The sequence below is a fragment of the Coregonus clupeaformis genome, unplaced genomic scaffold (assembly GCF_020615455.1).
Source record: "Coregonus clupeaformis isolate EN_2021a unplaced genomic scaffold, ASM2061545v1 scaf0241, whole genome shotgun sequence".
NCBI lineage: Eukaryota > Metazoa > Chordata > Actinopteri > Salmoniformes > Salmonidae > Coregonus > Coregonus clupeaformis.
In genome coordinates, this window is record NW_025533696.1 from 34,078 (window position 1) to 56,863 (window position 22,786).

General features: G+C 44.9%; 2 protein-coding genes across 2 annotated transcripts; both read right to left on the reverse strand.

The window, feature by feature from the left end:
- Nucleotides 1-1,962: 1,962 nt before the first annotated feature.
- LOC121532537 (polymeric immunoglobulin receptor-like) lies at nucleotides 1,963-22,575 on the reverse strand. The gene is made up of 7 exons (XM_045214350.1): nucleotides 22,105-22,575; nucleotides 8,786-9,019; nucleotides 5,700-5,825; nucleotides 5,261-5,569; nucleotides 3,194-3,292; nucleotides 2,891-2,943; nucleotides 1,963-2,798 (listed from the first exon to the last, which is right to left on the reverse strand). The coding sequence occupies exons 1-7, from the start codon at nucleotides 22,571-22,573 to the stop codon at nucleotides 2,472-2,474; spliced, it is 1,617 nt and encodes a 538-aa protein (XP_045070285.1). The 5' UTR covers nucleotides 22,574-22,575; the 3' UTR covers nucleotides 1,963-2,471.
- Nucleotides 5,000-6,441, reverse strand: LOC121532539 (polymeric immunoglobulin receptor-like). Its single transcript, XM_045214356.1, has 3 exons — nucleotides 6,423-6,441; nucleotides 5,700-6,023; nucleotides 5,000-5,569 (listed from the first exon to the last, which is right to left on the reverse strand). The coding sequence occupies exons 1-3, from the start codon at nucleotides 6,427-6,429 to the stop codon at nucleotides 5,193-5,195; spliced, it is 708 nt and encodes a 235-aa protein (XP_045070291.1). The 5' UTR covers nucleotides 6,430-6,441; the 3' UTR covers nucleotides 5,000-5,192.
- Nucleotides 22,576-22,786: the final 211 nt, after the last annotated feature.

A 22,786-nucleotide genomic window follows, 5' to 3' on the forward strand; every position in this document is an offset into this window, starting at 1 on the left:
ATTACCAAAATTACCGTCTGCCAGTGAGACAGCGGACCTCCTAGTCCAACATGTATTCCGTCCCCATGGAATACCTGTGGACATCGTATCTGATAGAGGCCCACAGTTTACTTCCCGTGTTTGGAAGGTTTTCTGTTCTGCTTTGGGTGCTTCCGTTAGTCTGTCCTCAGGGTTTCATCCCCAGACCAACGGTCAAACAGAAAGAGCCAATCAAAACCTCGAAGCAACCCTTCGTTGTGTGGCTGCTCAACATCCATCATCCTGGGCCAAACATCTGCCCTGGATAGAGTATGCCCACAACTCCCTCACCGCCTCTGCCACCGGTCTTTCACCCTTCGAGGTTACCATGGGTTATCAACCCCCTCTGTTTCCTGCTCAGGAGAAGGAATTGGCTGTTCCTTCGGTTCAGGAGAACCTCCGCCGCTGCCAGAGAGTGTGGAGCGACGCTCGGGAAGCATTGCTTCGGACCACCGACAGGAACAAGACAACAGCGGATAGGAGCAGGACTCCCGCACCTGTGTTTCATCCTGGTCAAGAGGTTTGGCTGTCATCTAAGAACGTACCTCTTCGTACCAAATCACGCAAGCTGTCTCCTCGGTACCTGGGTCCGTTTGTGGTGGAGTCCATCATTAACCCCGCTGCGGTTCGTTTGAAGTTGCCTTCAGCCATGAAGATACACCCTACTTTCCACGTCTCCCAACTGAAACCTGTGTCCTCCAGCCTTTTGTGTCCGCCGGCTGATCCACCTCCACCTGTTCGCCTCATTGACGACCATCCGGCCTACACCGTCAGTAGGCTCCTGGACTCTCGGAGGCGGGGTAGGGGTCTCCAATACCTAGTCGATTGGGAAGGTTATGGACCAGAGGAGAGGTCTTGGGTCCCTAAGCGTTTTGTGTTGGATCCTCAGCTGATCACGGACTTCCATCACGACAACCCTGACAGGCCTGGTGGGTCGCCAGGTGGCGACCATTGAGGGGGGTACTGTTATGTGGGCAGCTTGTCTCTCCCTTTTCTGTTTCCCTTCCTCCTTGTTTTGTCCCCTCTTTTTCTGTTGTATCTGTATGTGTGTTTGTCCCCTTTATGTGGGTGTGTCTGGAGTGGATCAGGGGCGTGCTCAGGATCTGCCTCTCCTGTGCAGCTGCGGGTTGTTTCCAGTGATTCCTGCCTACGCAGCTGCATCCTATTCTCACATCAACCTGCACTACTTATTCCTGGGCATGGCTCTCCACCGGCGCCAGATCGTTGTTCTTACCAGAGCGTTTCGGACATATCTCCCAACCTGCCTGCCTTCCTGCCTGTCGGTCTGCCTGCCTGCCTGCCTGCCTGCCTGCCTGCCTGCCTGCCTGCCTGCCTGCCTCAGCCTCTCCTTCCTCCGGAGCCGACTAGCCCACTCTGTTCCTTTACTTCAGTTGTTTTTGGACTAAGACAATTTTAACTTTGATTAAATATTTTTGTTTCTTCCACTCCCTTTGTCGTGTTGTTTCTCTGAGTGCTGGGTTGAACCATAGCCTAACAGTCACTGAGAGAACAGGAAGTAACCTCATATCCTCTCCCTGTCAGCAACCCATTTGAAGATGTAGGAAACAAGACCTGCTACTTTCTGGGTGTGTGGAAGAGATGGAGAAGGAGAGGAGAGTGAGAGAGAGCATGAGCAAAGAAATAAAAAACCATTAGCTAAAAAGAGAGGTCAGTGCATATAGGTAACATATGTCCCTTTTGATTGGTAGACAGTGTGTGTATGGCCTTTGTGATTGGTCGCCAGTGAGTGTATGGACCTTGTGATTGGTTGCCAGTGTGTGCATGGCACTTGTGATTGGTTGCCAGTGACTCAGGTGTCTCTGGGGCCTTTTTTCGATTGGGCAAAAGTCTGTCGTCTCTCCTTTGTCTTCTCTCTTCTGTCCTCTCTCCTCCATCCTCTCTCCTCTGTGACACGTTAACCAATAAGTGGCCGGGGAGTGTGTCAATTTGATGATATATACAGAAGGCGGTCCCCCCTTCCTCCTTTTGGCGAATAAACACAAGAGTATCTTGCTACGGAAAAGTTTTGATATCTGCCACACCCCCTTTGAATCAGCTGTTGTATTGTCGGAGGAGAAAACATGCACACATTGAAAAACGATATGCTACTTATCCTTTTATCTATAAAATGTCTTGCACAACTAGCTTAATTTGTTTTTATCACTTTACACATTAATTTGGGGATCCACCTATCAGGAAAAGGTCATTTGAAATGTAATTTGCCTGATGGGCGAGTGGAGAAGGAGCTTCTCATTTCATACAAGCTCATGTTCGTCCACGTTCACTCTCCTCGCTGCCTGTCCGCTCCTTTGCCATTTTTCAAAAGGAGGTGAGAGAGGACACAGAAGTAGAGCATATCTAATTGAGAAAAGGCCTGGGGTTGCCAGTGTGTGTATGTCTCTTTTGATTGGTTGCCAGTGTGTGTATGTCTCTTGTGATTGGACACCAGTGACTCAGGTGTGTCTGGGTTTGCTGACTGTGGAGTAGATGGGATGAGCCTCAGAGGAGCTGTGTGGATGATTGACAGTAGAGTAGGCGGGGCTTTGACCAAAGTTCACAGTAGCATAGTCACATGATGAAGTCCCCTCTTTAGTGATGGTGACTCTGGCTTCGTTGGGGCTGCTGGGGTTCTGGTGGAAGTTGACGCTGGTGTAGTGGGGAGAGTCAGAGTGGCTTGTGGGTAAGTTGGCGGTGGTGTAGATGGTGGTGGGCGCAGCGTCTGAGTCTGACTGTAGGGGGCGCTCCTTTATCGCCTCATAGTCACCGTCACCATGACAACCCTGAGGAGGAGGGAGGAGAGAATAGTATGACATCACAAACACACTCAATGACATCACTCATTCACAAAAACTAACAAACAAAATACACTGACCCCTTCGTTGTTCCCTTTGTCTGGGCTCACTGTGTGTGTTGAAGAGACAGATCCTGTGGAACACAACACATATTACTCAGAGAGACAGAGAGAGAGAGAGAGAGAGAGAGAGAGAGAGAGAGAGAGAGAGAGAGAGAGAGAGAGAGAGACAGAGACAGAGACAGAGACAGAGACAGAGAGGCACTTCCCCTATTTATCCTATTATGCAAATTTATTTGAATTTCCTCTCTTTGTAACAGTAGGTTTGTCTAATCGGTTCCGTAACTGTGTGTGCGTTTGTGTGTGTCTGTGTGTGTTTCTCACCTGTGGCCTTGTTGTATTTCCATCTGTAGACTATAATCAGGCTGATCACCAGCAGCAACACTACCAGACTAACAGACACCATGATGACCACTGAGGTACCTGGAACACACACACACACACACACACACACACACACACACACACACACACACACACACACACAGTTACGGAACCGATTAGACAAACCTACTGTTACACTAACCTACCCTCATATCATAACACTACATACAGACATGTATACCACTAACCTACCCTCATATCATAACACTAAATACAGACATGTCTACCACTAACCTACCCTCATATCATAACACTACATACAGACATGTCTACCACTAACCTACCCTCATATCATAACACTACATACAGACATGTCTACCACTAACCTACCCTCATATCATAACACTACATACAGACATGTCTACCACTAACCTACCCTCATATCATAACACTACATACAGACATGTCTACCACTAACCTACCCTCATATCATAACACTACATACAGACATGTCTACCACTAACCTACCCTCATATCATAACACCAAATACAGACATGTCTACCACTAACCTACCCTCATATCATAACACTACATACAGACATGTCTACCACTAACCTACCCTCATATCATAACACTACATACAGACATGTCTACCACTAACCTACCCTCATATCATAACACTACATAGAGACATGTCTACCACTAACCTACCCTCATATCATAACACTACATACAGACATGTCTACCAAAGTGAGACTCAGACATTTGAATTTGTAAAATGTAATTTACCAGATCTGTTTAGTGATGATGTAGATGGTGGTGATGGTGATGATGGTGATGGTGACGGTGAGATGAAGGTGGTTGTGGCTGAGGCTGGAAGTGCTGTAGTTGTTGTTGTTGTTGTTGTTGTTGTTGTTGTGGTGGTGGTGGTGGGTGGAGCCACTGAAAACGATTGACACAGGTGGGATTTTTTTTTTGCTAGGTGAGGAGAGGAAGAGATGGAGAGATGGAGGGATGGAGGGAGAGATGGAGGCGAAGAGTCACATGGAGAGAGAGAGAGAGAGAGGGAGAGAGAGAGTTACAGGCACAGAGAGAGATATGGAGGGGGGTTACTCTTGTTCCTGTTGAGGTGTGTAAAGACAGGGTGGTTCCTCATCACTCTCTTCTTTTTCATCACTCCCCTCTCTCTCTCTCTCTCTCTCTCTCTCTCTCTCTCATCACTCTTCTTTTTCATCACTCCTCTCTCTCTCTCTCTCTCTCTCTCTCTCTCTCTCTCTCTCTCTCTCTCTCTCATCACTCTCTTCTTTTTCATCACTCCTTCTCTCTCTCTCTCTCTCTCTCTCTCTCTCTCTCTCTCTCTCTCTCTCTCTCGCGCTCTCTCTCTCTCTCTCTCTCTCTCTCAAATATAGGTCATGACAACTGCAGGTTTCATGATGACATCCATACTGAAACTTGGGGTTTTATATCTTGAACACATGACTGCTTAGTGATACTCAGACCGATATAGAAACACACAGACATTACAGAGGAAGTTACAGTGTTCTGGTCCAGTGTCTTTTCACACCACTACAAACATACAGACTCACCCAGCCTCCACTAACACACTCACTGCTGTCAACCACTGAACAACTTCTAATGATAAGATGTTTAGTTCAATGCTACATTTCACTAAACTGGTTGTTGCCAATTAATAACAGCATATTTCAGAAGGTTCTAGATGTGATTGCTACTTTCAAATGACAGTATTTTAATTGTCAGACATAACATATTGTAGTTATATCTGATGCTATATATTGCTATATATTATTTACGTGGTCATACAGTACATAGTTACTGCAGGTGTACAGCATGGGAAGCAGAGGAGGCTGGTGGACAGAGATATAGGAGGACGGGCTAACCACAACGGCTGGAATGGAATAGATGGAACGTTATCAAATACATCAAACGTGAATGACATAAAACAATGAATGCAATTATGATTTCAATTAAACTACTTTCTTACAAGACTGTAACGTGTGTGTTTTGGGTACACATGCTAAAGAAATAGAAGTCTTGTTTATACTCACTTATAACACGTAGCTTCACCTGTGTGATCAGTGCGATGTAACTTTCCTTTCTCTTTCCTGTTTCTACTCCACACCAGTAGGTCCCAGTATCATCTTCTGTCAGGTCACTGATGGTCACTGAGTAGAATTTCTCTGTTCTGTTGTCATACATTTTGTTGTTGTTGGAGTTCATGGAATTGCAGATGAAAAAATCGTGCTCCTTGCAGAAATGCTTGGTGCTGTCCTCGCAGTCCTCTGGATAGTTGCAGCTGATGGTAGCTTCTCCTCCCAGATAGACCGTCTCTGTGACTGACTTCTCACAGCAGTCATCTGTCAATAGGAACACACATCACAACCTTAGTCTAATACTATAGACTAACTTCCTTGACTAGTGGTACTAATCATGCAACAACATATCTAGCTAAATTCATTTTCTAAAGTTAAAGTAAAAGTCTCTCACCAGTCTTCACATCCAGCTCTACCTTGGTGTAACTGTCAATTGCATTAGGTTTGTCCACTCCACACCAGTAGGTCCCTTCATCTTGTTTAGTCAGTTGTCTGATGATCACCTTGAAGTCGTTTCCTTCTGTGTTGTCATACAGAGAGAATCTACCACTGTGCCGCCAGGTGTTCTTCAATCCAGTTTTGATTGTATCCTTACAACTTGAACTATACTTTCCCATACAGAAATATTTCTCAAAACTTCTTTCTTCTATGGAATATTCACAGTAGATGATGACAGTTCCTCCAGAGTATCCTGTCACTTTGAAGGAGCTCAAACAACCTGTCAATCAGACAAGAGAACATATGTTTTATTCCTCTTGGTTTAGTGTTTTGGAATACTAATGTACTTATGGTTAGAATTCCTACGCAAGTGGCATCCTGAAACACACACACACACACACACACACACACACACACACACACACACACACACACACACACACACACACACACACACACACACACACACACACACACACACACACACACAAAAACACACACACACACACACACAAACACACACACACACACACACACACACACACACAGAAACACACACACACACACACACACACACACACACACACAGTAGTGTTTCCTTATCTGTAGCAGCAGCCTTTATAAAAAGACTAACTGGATGTTATTACATTGATATAGAGAGTTATAACAAGCTTATTACCTGTCATGAAGGAGAGGAGGATGACCATCAGCAGGATCCTCATCTTGTTGTGTTCTCTCCAGGTTGGTCCAGGTGTCTATAGGTCCTGATATAATGTTGTGTTCTCTCCAGGTTGGTCCAGGTGTCTATATGTCCTGATATAATGTTGTGTTCTCTCCAGGTTGGTCCAGGTGTCTATAGGTCCTGATATAATGTTGTGTTCTCTCCAGGTTGGTCCAGGTGTCTATAGGTCCTGATATAATGTTGTGTTCTCTCCAGGATGGTCCAGGTGTCTATAGGTCCTGATATAATGTTGTGTTCTCTCCAGGTTGGTCCAGGTGTCTATAGGTCCTGATATAATGTTGTGTTCTCTTCAGGTTGGTCCAGGTGTCTATATGCCCTGATATAATGTTGTGTTCTCTCCAGGTTGGTCCAGGTGTCTATAGGTCCTGATATAATGCTGTGTTCTCTCCAGGTTGGTCCAGGTGTCTATAGGTCCTGATATAATGTTGTGTTCTCTCCAGGTTGGTCCAGGTGTCTATAGGTCCTGATATAATGTTGTGTTCTCTCCAGGTTGGTCCAGGTGTCTGTAGGTCCTGATATAATGTTGTGTTCTCTCCAGGTTGGTCCAGGTGTCTATATGTCCTGATATAATGTTGTGTTCTCTCCAGGTTGGTCCAGGTGTCTATAGGTCCTGATATAATGTTGTGTTCTCTCCAGGTTGGTCCAGGTGTCTATAGGTCCTGATATAATGCTGTGTGTCCAAGTCTACAACTCTCTCTCTCTCTCTCTCTCTCTCTCTCTACTTATAGGAACTTAAATACAAACTTAATGTACTTTATGTACTCTCTCTCTCTGCCCCTCCCTCTCTCTCTCTCTCATGCCTTGCACTCGTACAACTATGTACTTCCCTATTTCTGCATATCTCTCTCTCTCTGTTCAAACCCTCCTACCACATGTTATTTCTGACAGTCCCTCCCTCTTCCTCCTTAACCAATCACATCTATGTTCCTACATCAGAGAGAGAGAGAGAGAGAGAGAGAGAGAGAGAGAGAGAGAGAGAGAGAGAGAGAGAGAGAGAGAGAGAGAGAGAGAGAGAGAGAGAGAGAGAGAGAGAGAGAGAGAGAGAGAGAGAGAGAGAGAGAGAGAGAGAGAGAGAGAGAGAGAGAGAGAGAGAGAGAGAGAGAGAGAGAGAGAGAGAGAGAGAGAGAGAGAGAGAGAGAGAGGCCTCTATGGATCATAGCATAGAAACGCATTCATACACTGTCATGCAGACTGGAGGCTGTCTGCAGAGGAGAGAAACAGTTATTCTGCCACTGGAGGGCGATCTCCCTCCATCTATCCCTCCATCTCTCCTTCCATCTCAGCTCTGTGTGTCTGGTGACAGTGGTACATGCTGATGAGACAGGTACTGAGTTTACTGACAGCACCAGTGGAGGCTGGTGAGGGGAGGACGACTTATAATAATGTCTAGAATGGAATATATCAAACACATAGAAATATATTGGTGCTTTATTGGTAAATACACATAGACTCATTTCCCAGTCAAGTGGAGTAAAAAACACTGAATAAGCAAAGCTTTCTAAAAGTGATAAACTGTCTCTTTTTGTTCAAGCCAGTGTTACATTCACAGTAGAACAATGATTGAATGAATGAACGGACGTACAGACGGAATGGCCAACAAACAAACAAAATAATGAACGAACGAACAGATGATTGAACTAACGAACAAACAAATAAATCAATAAATGAATATATGAACAAATTAACAAATTAACGATATAAAAAATATGAATAAAAATATGAATTAATGAATTAAAGAACAAACACATGATTGATTAATATATAAACGAATTAACAAATGAACGATCAAATAAACAAATTAATTAAAAACACAAATGAGTGAAAACATTAATAAATGAAAACATGAATTCATGCTTTGCCATACAGATCAGTGACAGTAGTAGACTATGTAGCAGAGTGGTTAATGGTGCAGTACATCTATGAGGTGTCTACATCTGTAGGGTGAGTGTCTGGGTGGTTACTAGCATCAGAGTCTGTACTGAAGGAGACAGTAGCATAGTGGAGACAGGCTGGATCTCTGGGGAAGTTTATAGTAGCATAGTGGAGACAGGCTGGATCTCTGGGGAAGTTGACAGTAGCATAGTGGAGACAGGCTGGATCTCTGGGGAAGTTGACAGTAGCATAGTGGAGACAGGCTGGATCTCTGGGGAAGTTGACAGTAGCATAGTGGAGACAGGCTGGATCTCTGGGGAAGTTGACAGTAGCATAGTGGAGACAGGCTGGATCTCTGGGGAAGTTGACAGTAGCATAGTGGAGACAGGCTGGATCTCTGGGGAAGTTGACAGTAGCATAGGTCACACTGTCTGGAACCTCTGTAGACGGACCAACGTTGGAGTAGATGTCATCTGCACAAGGATTGGTTGCCGTGGCATCGATGGTGGTGAAGTCACGGGCTGTATCTGGATTCTTATTGGTTGCTGTGGCATAGATGGTGGTGATATCACAGGCTGTATCTGTCTTCTGATTGGTTGCTGTGAAGTAGATGGGGTTAGCGATGGTTCCTGTGTCTTGTTCCTGGTTGGAGTGTTTAGATGCTAAAGAGGAAAACAAACAGATTATTTATTTATAATTTATCTTTGATGATTTACGTTATTTTAATTAACTGTTTTCATTTATAAAATGTATATATATATATATATTTTTTTTTGGACATATTTTTGTGTTTTTTGTTAAATAACGATTGTGTGTGATAACTACCGTACCTGTTGGTCTCCTGTATCTGTCTCTCCTATGTCTAAAGAACATGAACAGCAGCAGACCCAGTCCTCTACCAGTCACTACCAGTCTAGTCCCAGATACTCAGACTCTCTACCAGTCACTACCAGTCTAATCCCAGATACTAAGACTCTCTACCAGTCACTACCAGTCTAGTCCCAGATACTCAGACTCTCTACCAGTCACTACCAGTCTAGTCCCAGATACTCAGACTCTCTACCAGTCACTACCAGTCTAGTCCCAGATACTAAGACTCTCTACCAGTCACTACCAGTCTAGTCCCAGATACTCAGACTCTCTACCAGTCACTACCAGTCTAGTCCCAGATACTCAGACTCTCTACCAGTCACTACCAGTCTAGTCCCGGATACTCAGACTCTCTACCAGTCACTACCAGTCTAGTCCCAGATACTCAGACTCTCTACCAGTCACTACCAGTTTATTCCCAGATACTCAGACTCTCTCACAGTCAATCCTAGAAGCTATGAACACATCTCTATCAACGTTTAAGAGTTCTGGTAGCTGTTAAGTCCAGCTCTCTCTCTCTCTCTCTCTCTCTCTCTCTCTCTCTCTCTCTCTCTCTCTCTCTCTCTCTCTCTCTCTGGATCGAAATCGTCAGTTCCTCTTTCTCTACTGTATGTTGATATCTGCGGTTTTCTTCCATGTCAGAGTGTGTGTGTGTTTTGTTTTTAGACATACACACACTTATATTTGGGTGTTTGTTTGAATAAATATAAATGAATATGGACACCTGGTTAAGGTTATCTTTTTGTTATACAATGGTTGGGTATAAATCTGGACGCTGATTGGTTAGAACATCATTCCAGCCGGTGTCTATTCCACAAGTTACCACCGGCTAAAGCTATGATGTTGAAATGCCTATTTACTCTGTTCCATCTCACTGCGCAATCCACTGTCTCATCAGCCCAGCCAGGCAATTTATAAACTTAATCTCCACTGTAAAAATCATCTAAACATCATCTCCCATTTCTTTTAGACTAGCAATTGGTTTTCAATAGCTGTCTGTCTCTCTAACATTTGCAACATTGTTTCATTATTGAAATTCGATCTCCAGCTGTCGCATCGTAATGAACGTGTAGGGGTCTGGAGTCGGGACAAGACAGATAGGCAGGCAGCTTTTCTCAGCCAGTCGAAATCATGAATTTGCATCATTTTCATGGATATATTCAAAGAAATGTCCATAGAAAACTGGTGAAACTAAATGCAGCTAGTTAGCAGTCTTTTCAGCTTCAGTTTGAAGTGATTGTGTTAGCTGTGTTGTTGGCTAGCTCCTCTGAACAACAGTGTCCTGACAAGAGAGAGCACATTTTTATGGATGTATCCAAATAAATGTCACTAGAAAACAGCTTAACAAATGCAAATGCAGCTTCTTTGTTATTCTGGCTGCACTGTTTGACGTGACTGTAAGTTACCCGTAGTTGGCTAGCTAGCTAACAAGTGATAACAATTTTGCCAGCCAGTACGGCAAAAGAACTCTTAGAACGAAGAACTGGGTGGTGTCCATAGATACAGAACTAAAAGACTGAACGATTGGGTGGCGTCTCTGCCAATAGAACCGATAGAACGAACGACCAGCCGGCTTGGGTAGCAACCCTAGATTTGTGTCGGGACTATTGTCTTGTGGAAGGATGAAATAGTATGAATAATTCAAAAAAGTAATGTTTTTAATGAAAATATGTAAATCATTATTTGAATATTTTGGTAACCCGTTGTATAAAAGTGATAATGCCCTCGAAACCTAACAACACCCATGGCAATATATCCTGGGGCCTAACAACACCCATGCCAATATATCCTCGGGCCTAAAAACACACATGCCAATATATCCTCGGGCCTAACAACACCCGTGCCAATATATCCTCAGGCATAACAACACCCATGCCAATATATCCTCAGGCCTAACAACACCCATGCCAATATATCCTGGGCCCTAACAACACCCGTGCCAATATATCCTGGGGCCTAACAACATCCATGCCAATATATCCTTGGGCCTAACAACACCCGTGCCATTATATCCTCCAAACACCGGCTTCTCGGGCATTATCAATTAAAAAGCACATTCACACACACAGCCACTCACACACACACACACACACACCCACACACACACACACACACGCACACACACACACAATTATATTTGGGTGTTTTAATAAATATAAGTGAATACTGACACTTGGTGAAGGTTATCTTATTGAAAGCCACATTCACAGGTTCCTCATTGTATCATTAATCAATATATATATTATATACATTGTAACTTGTTGTCACGATCGTCGACCGATGAAACGGACCAAGGCGCAGCGTGATAAGCGTACATCTTTATTTAGTTCACAACACGAACAAAAACAACAAACAAACGACACGTGAAGTCCCGAGGTTACACAACACACACCTTTACGGAACAAGATCCCACAAAGTAACTGGTGCCAACAGGCTGCCTAAGTATGGTCCCCAATCAGAGACAACGAGCTACAGTTGCCTCTGATTGGGAACCACCCTGGCCAACATAGATCAAAACGATCTAGAACAAAAACATAGAAAATTACACATAGAAAATCCACACCCTGGCTCAACATTTAAGAGTCCCCAGAGCCAGGGCGTGACACTTGTGTACATTAAAACAGAGCAACAGGCTAGTCAATACAGGCATTTGAAACCCAGAGATCTCAAACAATTAAATTACACATTTAAATTAAACACAGACTTGTTCATTAGAAAACTATTGGGTATGTTGTGGTGTTGTGTCACTACAATTGCTTTACGGGAACCTGGTTCAATTATGTTTGTAGTGTAGCTAGTCACTGAATGGCTCTGAATTCACTAACAGAGTCTGTGTCTGGGAGGTTACTAACACTGGAGTATAAAACAGTGTCTGGGGGGTTACTAACACTGGAGTATATTACAGAGTCTGGGGGGTTACTAACACTGGAGTATATAACAGAGTCTGGGGGGTTACTAACACTGGAGTATATAACAGAGTCTGGGGGGTTAGTAACACTGTAGTATATAACAGAGTCTGGGGGGTTACTAACACTGGAGTATATAACAGAGTCTGGAGGGTTACTAACAGGAGTATATAACAGAGTCTGGGGGGTTACCAACACTGGAGTATATAACAGAGTCTGGGGGGTTACTAACACTGGAGTATATAACAGAGTCTGGGGGGTTACTAACACTGGAGTATATAACAGAGTCTGGGGGGTTACTAAAACTGGAGTATATAACAGAGTCTGGGGGGTTACTAACACTGGAGTATTTAACAGAGTCTGGGGGGTTAGTAACACTTGAGTATATAACAGAGTCTGGGGGGTTACTAACACTGGAGTATATAACAGAGTCTGGGGGGTTAGTAACACTGGAGTATATAACAGAGTCTGGGGGGTTACTAACACTGGAGTATATAACAGAGTCTGGAGGGTTACTAACAGGAGTCTATAACATAGTCTGGGGGGTTACTAACACTGGAGTATATTACAGAGTCTGGGGGGTTACTAACACTGGAGTATATTACAGAGTCTGGGGGGTTACTAACACTGGAGTATATAACAGAGTCTGGGGGGTTACTAACACTGGAGTATATAACAGAGTCTGGGGGGTTACTAAAACTGGAGTATATAACAGAGTCTGGGTGGTTACTAACACTGGAGTATTTAACAGAGTATGGGGGGTTAGTAACACTGGAGTATATAACAGAGTCTGGGGGTTACTAACACTGGAGTATATAACAGAGTCTAGGGGGTTAGTAACACTAGAGTATATAACAGAGTCTGGGGGGTTACTAACACTGGAGTATATAACATAGTCTGGGGGGTTACTAACACTGGAGTACATAACAGAGTCTGGGGGGTTACTAACACTGGAGAATATAACAGAGTCTGGGGGGTTACTAACACTGGAGTATATTACAGAGTCTGGGGGGTTACTAACACTGGAGTATATAACAGAGTCTGGGGGGTTACTAAAACTGGAGTATAGAACAGAGTCTGGGGGGTCACTAACACTGGAGTATTAACAGAGTCTGGGGGGTTAGTAACACTGGAGTATATAACAGAGTCTGGGGGGTTACTAACAGGAGTATATAACATAGTCTGGGGGGTTACTAACACTGGAGTACATAACAGAGTCTGGGGGGTTACTAACACTGGAGTATATAACAGAGTCTGGGGGGTTACTAACACTGGAGTATATTACAGAGTCTGGGGGGTTACTAACACTGGAGTATATAACAGAGTCTGGGGGTTACTAAAACTGGAGTATAGAACAGAGTCTGGGGGGTTACTAACACTGGAGTATTAACAGAGTCTGGGGGGTTAGTAACACTGGAGTATATAACAGAGTCTGGGGGGTTACTAACACTGGAGTATATAACAGAGTCTGGGGGGTTACTAACACTGGAGTATATAACAGAGTCTTGAGGGTTACTAACAGGAGTATATAACAGAGTCTGGGGGGTTACTAACACAGGAGTATATAACAGAGTCTGGGGGGTTACTAACACTGGAGTATATAACAGAGTCTGGGGGGTTAGTAACACTGGAGTACATAAGAGTCTGGGGGGTTACTAACAGTGGAGTATATAACAGAGTCTAGGGGGTTAGTAACACTGGAGTATATAACAGAGTCTGGGGGGTTACTAACACTGGAGTATATAACAGAGTCTGGGGGGTTACTAACACTGGAGTATATAACAGAGTCAGTCTGGGGGGATACTAACACTGGAGTATATAACAGAGTCTGGGGGGTTACTAACACTGGAGTATATAACAGAGTCTGGGGGGTTACTAACACTGGAGTATATAACAGAGTCAGTCTGGGGGGTTACTAACACTGGAGTATATAACAGAGTCAGTCTGGGGGGTTACTAACACTGGAGTATATAACAGAGTCTGGGGGGTTACTAACACTGGAGTATATAACAAAATCTGGGGGATACTAACACTGGAGTATATAACAGAGTCTGGGGGGTTACTAACATCATTGTCTTTACTGAAGGAGACAGTAGCATAGTGTAGACAGGATGGATCTCTTGGGAAGTTGACAGTAGCGTAGTGGAGACAGGATGGATCTCTGGGAAAGTTGACAGTAGCATAGCTCACAGTCTCTGGAGCCTCTGTAGATGGACCAACATTGGAGTAGATGTCATCTGGACAAGGATTGGTGGTTGTGGTGATGTCACAGGATGTATCTAGGTTCTGATTGGTTGGGGTGGGGTAGATGGGGTGGAAGGCAGTCCTTTTGGAGTTAACAGATTCTGAGGATTGTAAAGAGGACATGTAATATATATATATAATCCCTGTGTGTGTCTGTGTGTGTGTTTGTGTGTGTGTGTGTGTGTCTGTGTGTGTATTTGTGTGTTTGTTTGGTTTTACTATCCTTGTGGCTAGCTTTGCACTTAACTGGCTAACAGTAGCTACTAAGGGTAAGTTATAACCTACATTTATTTTTGTTTTGTTTTTACCAGAGTCGTTCAAGGGAATTCGGGACATGGGTGACTAGTTAAAGTTAGCTTGGCTCTCTCTGTGTGTTTCGTGCCGTGGGAGGAGGGGTTGGTTAATTGGCAGAGAGCAATGGCTAGCTAGTATGCTAACTATTCTAGCTAACTAACTGGCTGAATAAGTTGACGACGTACTCACTCAAACTGTCAAAACTAACCCAAAACTTTACACAACGTTAGACACGGATATGAATGATCTGTTTGGCGTGTTAACACACTGGTGGTTTGTTGTAACTGAGTATTGGCATTAAACCGTGTTATTGGAGGCTGGCATGCTAGTTGGCTATGGCGTCATAGGATTCGGTGCCCTGGGCGGTTTTCACGGAAGAATACTGTACCAAGTTAGCTAGCTGAATAAACTAAGTTAGAGTCTATACCTAGAAAACATTGAACCGCTGTAGTTTACAACAATTATAATTTCTACAGTGGAAGTTGGGAGAGTTATATTTGAGTGTTTCAGTGAAACATAAGTGAGGGAGGCCCCGCTCTCTCGCTTTCCTAGATGTTTAGTTCATTTCATTCCGATCTCCTTTGCATTATTGTAGCCTTTTTCTGTAGCCTGTCAACTATGTGTCTGTCTATCCCTGTTCTCTCCTCTCTGCACAGGCCATACAAACGCTTCACACCGCGTGTCTGCTGCCACTCTAATCTGGTGGTCCCTGCGTGCACGACCCACGTGGAGTTCCAGGTCTCCGGCAGCCTCTGGAACTGCCGTTCTGCGGCCAACAAGGCAGAGTTCATCTCAGCCTATGCTACCCTCCAGTCCCTCGACTTCTTGGCACTGACGGAAACATGGATTACCACAGAAAGCACTGCTACTGCTACTGCTCTTTCCTCGTCTGACCATGTGTTCTCGCATACCCGAGAGCATCTGGTCAGCGCGGCGGTGGCACAGGAATCCTCATCTCTCCCAAGTGGACATTCTCTCTTTTTCCCCTGACCCATCTGTCTATCTCCTCATTTTAATTCCATGCTGTCACAGTCACTAGCCCATTCAAGCTTAACATCCTTGTCATTTATCGCCGTCCAGGTTCCCTTGGAGAGTTCATCAATGAGCTTGACGCCTTGATACGTTCCTTTCCTGAGGATGGCTCACCCCTCACAGTTCTGGGTGACTTTAACATCCCTACATCTGCCTTTGACTCATTTCTCTCTGCCTCCTTCTTTCCACTCCTTTCCGCTTTTGACATCACCCTCTCACCGTCCCCCCCTTCTCACAAGGCAGGCAATACGCTTGACCTTATCTTTACTAGATGCTGTTCTTCTACTAATCTCACTGCAACTCCCCTCCAAGTCTCCGACCACTACTTTGTATCCTTTTCTCTCTCGCTCTCCTCCAACACTACTCACTCTGCCCCTACTCAGATGGTAAGGTGCCGTCGCAACCTTTGCTCTCTCTCTCCCGCTACTCTCTCCTCTTCCATCCTATCATCTCTTCCCTCTGCTAAATCCTTCTCCCTCCGATCTCCTGATTCTGCCTCCTCAACCCTCCTCTCCTCCCTTTCTGCATCTTTTGACTCTCTATGTCCCCTATCCTTCCGGCCGGCTCGGCCCTCCCCTCCTGCTCCGTGGCTTGACGACTCATTGCAAGCTCACAGAAGAGGGCTCCGGGCAGCCGAGCGGAAATTGAGGAAAACTAGACTTCTTGCGGACCTGTCATCTTTTCACTCCCTCCTCTCTACATTCTCTTCCACTGTTTCCGCTGCTAAAGCCACTTTCTACCACTCAAAATTTCAAGCCTCTACCTCTAACCCTAGGAAGCTCTTTGCCACCTTCTCCTCCCTGCTGAATCCTCTTCCTCCTCCCCCTCTCTCCTCCCTCTCTGTGGATGACTTCATCAACCATTTTGAAAAGAAGGTTGACGACATCCGATCCTCATTTATTAATGACACACTGCCCTACCCTATGCTTTGACTTCTTTCTCCCCTCTCTCTCCAGATGAAATCTTGCGACTTGTGACGGCCGGCCACCCAACAACATGCCCGCTTGACCCTATCCCCTCTTCTCTTCTCCAGACCATTTCCGGAGACCTTCTCCCTTACCTCACTTCGCTCATCAACTCATCCTTGACCGCTGGCCATGTCCCTTCTGTCTTCAAGAGAGCGAGAGTTGCACACTTCCTCAAAAAACCTACACTCGATCCCTCCGATGTCAGCAACTACAGACCAGTATCCCTTCTTTCTTTTCTCTCAAAAACTCTTGAGCGTGCCGTCTCTAGCCAACTCTCCTGCTATCTCTCTCAGAATGACCTTCTTGATCCAAACCAGTCATGTTTCAAGACTGGTCATTCAACTGAGACTGCTCTTCTCTGTGTCACGGAGGCTCTCTGCACTGCTAAAGCTAACTCTCTCTCCTCTGCTCTTATCCTTCTAGACCTATCCGCTGCCTTTGATACTGTGAACCATCAGATCCTCCTCTCCACCCTCTCTGAGTTGGGCATCTCCGGCGCTGCTCACTCTTGGATTGCGTCCTACCTGACAGGTCGCTCCTACCAGGTGGCGTGGCAAGAATCTGTCTCCGCACCACGTGCTCTCACCACTGGTGTCCCCCAGGGCTCAGTTCTAGGCCCTCTCCTATTCTCTCTATACACCAAGTCACTTGGCTCTGTCATATCCTCACATGGTCTCTCCTATCATTGCTACGCAGATGACACACAATCAATTTTCTTCTTTCCCCCTTCTGATAACTAGGTGGCGAATCGCATCTCTGCATGTCTGGCAGACATATCAGTGTGGATGTCAGATCACCACCTCAAGCTGAACCTCTGCAAGACGGAGCTGCTCTTCCTCCCGGGGAAGGACTGCCCGCTCCATGATCTCACCATCATGGTTGACAACTCCATTGTGTCCTCCTCCCAGAGTGCAAAGAACCTTGGCGTGACCCTGGACAACACCCTGTCGTTCTCCGCTAACATCAAAGCGGTTACCCGATCCTGCAGGTTCATGCTCTACAACATTCACAGAGTTCGACCCTACCTTACACAGAAAGCGGCACAGGTCCTAATCCAGGCACTTGTCATCTCCCGTCTGGATTACTGCAACTCGCTTTTGGCTGGGCTCCCTGCCTGTGCCATTAAACCCCTACAACTTATCCAGAACGCTCAGCCCGTCTGGTGTTCAACCTTCCCAAGTTCTCTCATGTCACCCCGCTCCTCCGCACACTCCACTGGCTTCCAGTTGAGGCTCGCATCTACTACAAGACCATGGTGCTTGCCTACGGAGCTGTGAGGGGAACGGCACCTCCTTACCTTCAGGCTCTGATCAGACCCTACACCCAAACGAGGGCACTACGTTCATCCACCTCTGGCCTGCTATCTCCCCTTCCTGTACGGAAGCACAGTTCCCGCTCAGCCCAGTCAAAGCTATTCGCTGCTCTGGCACCCCAATGGTAGAACAAGCTCCCCCACGACGCCAGGACAGCGGAGTCACTGACCACCTTCCGGAGACACTTGAAACCCTACCTCTTTAAGGAATACCTGGAATAGTATAAAAGTAATCCTTCTTCCCCCACCCCCCATAAGAAAATAAATAAAATAAAAAGGTTGTCCCACTGGCTATCATATGTTGAATGCACCAATTTGTAAGTCGCTCTGGATAAGAGCGTCTGCTAAATGATGTAAATGTAAAATGTTGTGGGGACCAGAAGTCCTCACAAGGATAGTAAAACTTGGAAAATTCAGACAAGTGGGGACATGTCACTGAAAAAGGCAATTTTAGGCTTAGGGGTTAAGTTTAGGGTTTGAATTAGGGTTAAAATGTGGGTTAGGGGTTAGGTTTAGGGTTAGGGGTTTGGGGTAAGGTTAGGGTTAGGTTAAGTTTAGGATTAGGTTCAGGGTTAGGGTTAGAATTAGGGTTAGTGTTACAATTAGGGTTTGGGGTATATTTAAGGTTAGGGTTAGGTTTAGGTTTAAGGTTAAAATAGGATTTTGAATGGGAATCAGTTGTTTGGTCCCCACAAGGATTGTAAAAAAATGAAAATTCAGACAAGAATATTTTCGGCTTAGGGGTTAAGTTTAGGGTTAGGGTTTGAATTAGGGTTGGTGTTACAATCAGGGTTAGGGGTTAGGTTTAGGGTTAGGAGTTAGGGGTTTGGGGGAAGGTTAGGGTTAGGGTTAGGTTAATTTTAGAATTAGGTTAAGGGTTAGGTTAGGGTTAGGATTAAAGGTTAGGGGAAATTTGATTTTGAATGGGAATCAATTATTTGGTCCCCACAAGGATAGTAAAACAACATGTGTGTGTCTCACCAGTAGTTATCTTTGTTCTGGTCCTTTGTCTGATGAATATGATGAGAATGACCAACACACACACCACCATCCCCAGACCTGTCCCCATATACACCAGTACACCTGGAGAACACACAGTTACACATTAGTAACACACACACCACCATCCCCAGACCTGTCCTGTCTGTGTGTGTGTGTTTGTGTGTGTGTGTGGGGGAGACTTTACAGAATACTGTATATATCATAGATACCATCAGACCTGACCACAGACAGGAGGAGAGACTTTACAGAGTACTGTATATATCATAGATACCATCAGACCTGACCACAGACAGGAGGAGAGACTTTACAGAGTACTGTATATATCATAGATACCATCAGACCTGACCACAGACAGGAGGAGAGACTTTACAGAGTACTGTATATATCATAGATACCATCAGACCTGACCACAGACAGGAGGAGAGACTTTACAGAGTACTGTATATATCATAGATACCATCAGACCTGACCACAGACAGGAGGAGAGACTTTACAGTGTGGAATCAAGTATGGGTTTGTAGAGGCTTGGCTAGCAGGGTAGGTTGTGGAGTCTTGGCCAGAAGGGTAGGTTGTAGAGACTTGGCCAGCAGGGTAGGTTGTAGAGTCTTTTCCAGCAGGGTAGGTTGTAGAGTTGGTAGGTGAGTTGACAGTAGAGTAGACTGAAGAGATGACCACAGGGATTGTGTCTGTCTGTCTGTCTGCCTCTCTGATCTCCTCATACTACATGGTCAGATATGAAAAGAAGTGGAGGGCCCTCAACCATCAACAAGTGTTGCTTGCCAAAGTTTTTCTTCATGGAATGTTAGCAGGTTACACCACAATCCCACTAGAGGAAAATATAGACTCACACAGTCAACCATAAGATGTTTAGTTTACCATCACACTCAGCCAACCTCCCTGTCTATCACCTCTGCATTACAAGTTGTTATGGACAAACACACACACACACACACACACACACACACACACACACACACACACACACACACACACACACACACACACACACACACACACACACACACACACGCGCCCTTGTATCTCTCACCTCTCCAGTAGGGTCAGGTTGTGTGTTGGAGGAGACTGGTGGTGGTGGTGGTGGTGTTCTCCTGGTTCCTCTCCTCTGTCTGTAGAACAGGAGCAGGACCAGTCCTAACACTGTCACCTTGACTACCAGACCAACACTGGTCCACACCATCAGACCTGACCACAGACAGGAGGAGAGACTTTACAGAGTACTGTATATATCATAGATACCATCAGACCTGACCACAGACAGGAGGAGAGACTTTACAGAGTAATGTATATATCATAGATACCATCAGACCTGACCACAGACAGGAGGAGAGACTTTACAGAGTACTGTATATATCATAGATACCATCAGACCTGACCACAGACAGGAGGAGAGACTTTACAGAGTACTGTATATATCATAGATACCATCAGACCTGACCACAGACAGGAGGAGAGACTTTACAGAGTACTGTATATATCATAGATACCATCCGACCTGACCACAGGCAGGAGGAGAGACTTTACAGAGTACTGTATATATCATAGATATCATCAGACCTGACCAGAGACAGGAGGAGAGACTTTACAGAGTACTGTATATATCATAGATACCATCAGACCTGACCACAGACAGGAGGAGAGACTTTACAGAGTACTGTATATATCATAGATACCATCAGACCTGACCACAGACAGGAGAGACTTTATCAGGGTTACAACATTTCAGTAACTTTCCCCAATCTTCCAGGTTTTCCAGAAATGACCAGAATAACTCAACCCTATGCTTTACAGGCTATAGATATCAGACTGATGGATCGTTACCAGGGTCATCTGGTGGGTTGGTCGGTAGACTAGTGGACAGGTCAGTCAATAAAGTAAAGTAAGGTAGGTTGGAAGATTGGTCAGTTGTTTGGTCGTTAGTTGGTTGGTAGAGTATGTCAGGTGACAGACAGGCAGGCAGGCAGGCAGGCAGGCAGGCAGGCAGGCAGGCAGGCAGGCAGGCAGGCAGACAGACAGACAGACAGACAGACAGACAGACAGACAGACAGACAGACAGACAGACAGACAGACAGACAGACAGACAGACAGACAGACAGACAGACAGACAGACAGACAGACAGACAGACAGAGTAGATAGATTATAAAGGTGTGATAAAGGAAAAGTCTGAGTAAGACAGTGATAATAGTAACCATAGCAACAGAGGCCATGGTGTCAGCAGCAGCTCTCCACAAAACCTCAAATGTTGCATCACTTCCTGTGGGCCTCTGAGAGACTCACATCTACATTGTCTCAAATCTTCCCTGGGACAGATGTAAATTAGCTGTTAGCTAAATCTGATTATACACATCAGTTCTCACTTCTGAGACTTCTGCCACCACTGAAGTCAGTAGACATGAAACATACCAGCACTCTGACTCTGTCCTGCACCAGGAGAGTCCAATGGAGGAGAATCTAGAGCGAGGGAGAGAGAGGGAGAGGGGGGGGGGGTGAGAGAGAGGAGAGAGAGAGGAGTGATTTCCTCCAGCGTTACATCATTTTATATCACAACATATTAGTTGTAATGTCTGAGATGAGAGATTCATCATACCTGTTCTTGATGAAGAGTGACCACCGATGTCTTCAGATGGCAGAAAGGATGTTGCAGAGAGGTTTGGGAGGGTTGTGGAGAGGTTTGGGACGGTTGTGGAGAGGTTTGGGGATGTTGCAGAGAGGTTTGGGGATGTTGCAGAGAGGTTTGGGAGGGTTGTGGAGACATGGGGTCTGGGGGTGACAGCTGTAGTAGCTGTGTTGAAAGACAAAGAACAGGTATCCACAAATACAGTCACCATTTTGCTTTTCTCTCACTGGAAATATGACATGAAGCCTATAAACAAGCAATAAACTGGGAATTTGAAAAGGCTAATGTGATTGTGTTCAGAGAGGTTAGTGAGGATTGTGGAGACATGGGGTCTGGAGGTGACAGGTGATGGTGTAGGAGTGGGAGGAGCTGTGAGTCAATAGAAAGTACAGATAAACATCAATACTGAAACAACTTTATGTCAGGGGATATAAGTCAGGAAGTTCATTACTAGATACCAATGTATATGTAGTGTTCACTTACCATCTGTAACTATGAGCTGCACCTCTTGGAATGAGTCTAGTCCAAATCTCTCCACTTTACACCAGTAGGTCCCAGAGTCTGACTTCATCAGGTTCTTGATGGTAACAGTGAAGTCTCCATCTCTATAGTCATGTATGGCGTATCTTCCTCTCTCAATATAGTTCTTGTTCTTCTGAGTTTGAACCAGAACGTCGTTGTAACTGTCACATTTCTTCCCACAGAAGTACTTGTCATTGCTTTTTCCATACCATTTATCTGCATATGAGCACTGAATTGTGACCTTTCCCCCAACAACTCCAGTCGCCTTAGTGATGGCTGACTCCACAACACAGAGAGCTGTCAAACAGAAACATACGGTCACTAAAGAGGAATTGAACCTCATTGTCCTCAACACCTTCATAGTCCTACTGTACCCATCAAGTGAGAGGTGAGAGGACCTCACCTTTTTAAGTTCAGTACATTCTACCATGAATATGCAGATATATCATCTGATCACATCTCTAGTGTATCATGTTCTGGCTCCTTATAGACAAATCATTAACTTATTATACTATATCATCCAGACAGAAACTGATGCAGACTGTAGACAGACAGTATACAGTCTAGTACTATAGAAACTGATACAGACTATAGACAGACAGTATACAGTCTAGTACTATAGAAACTTATATAGACTACAGAC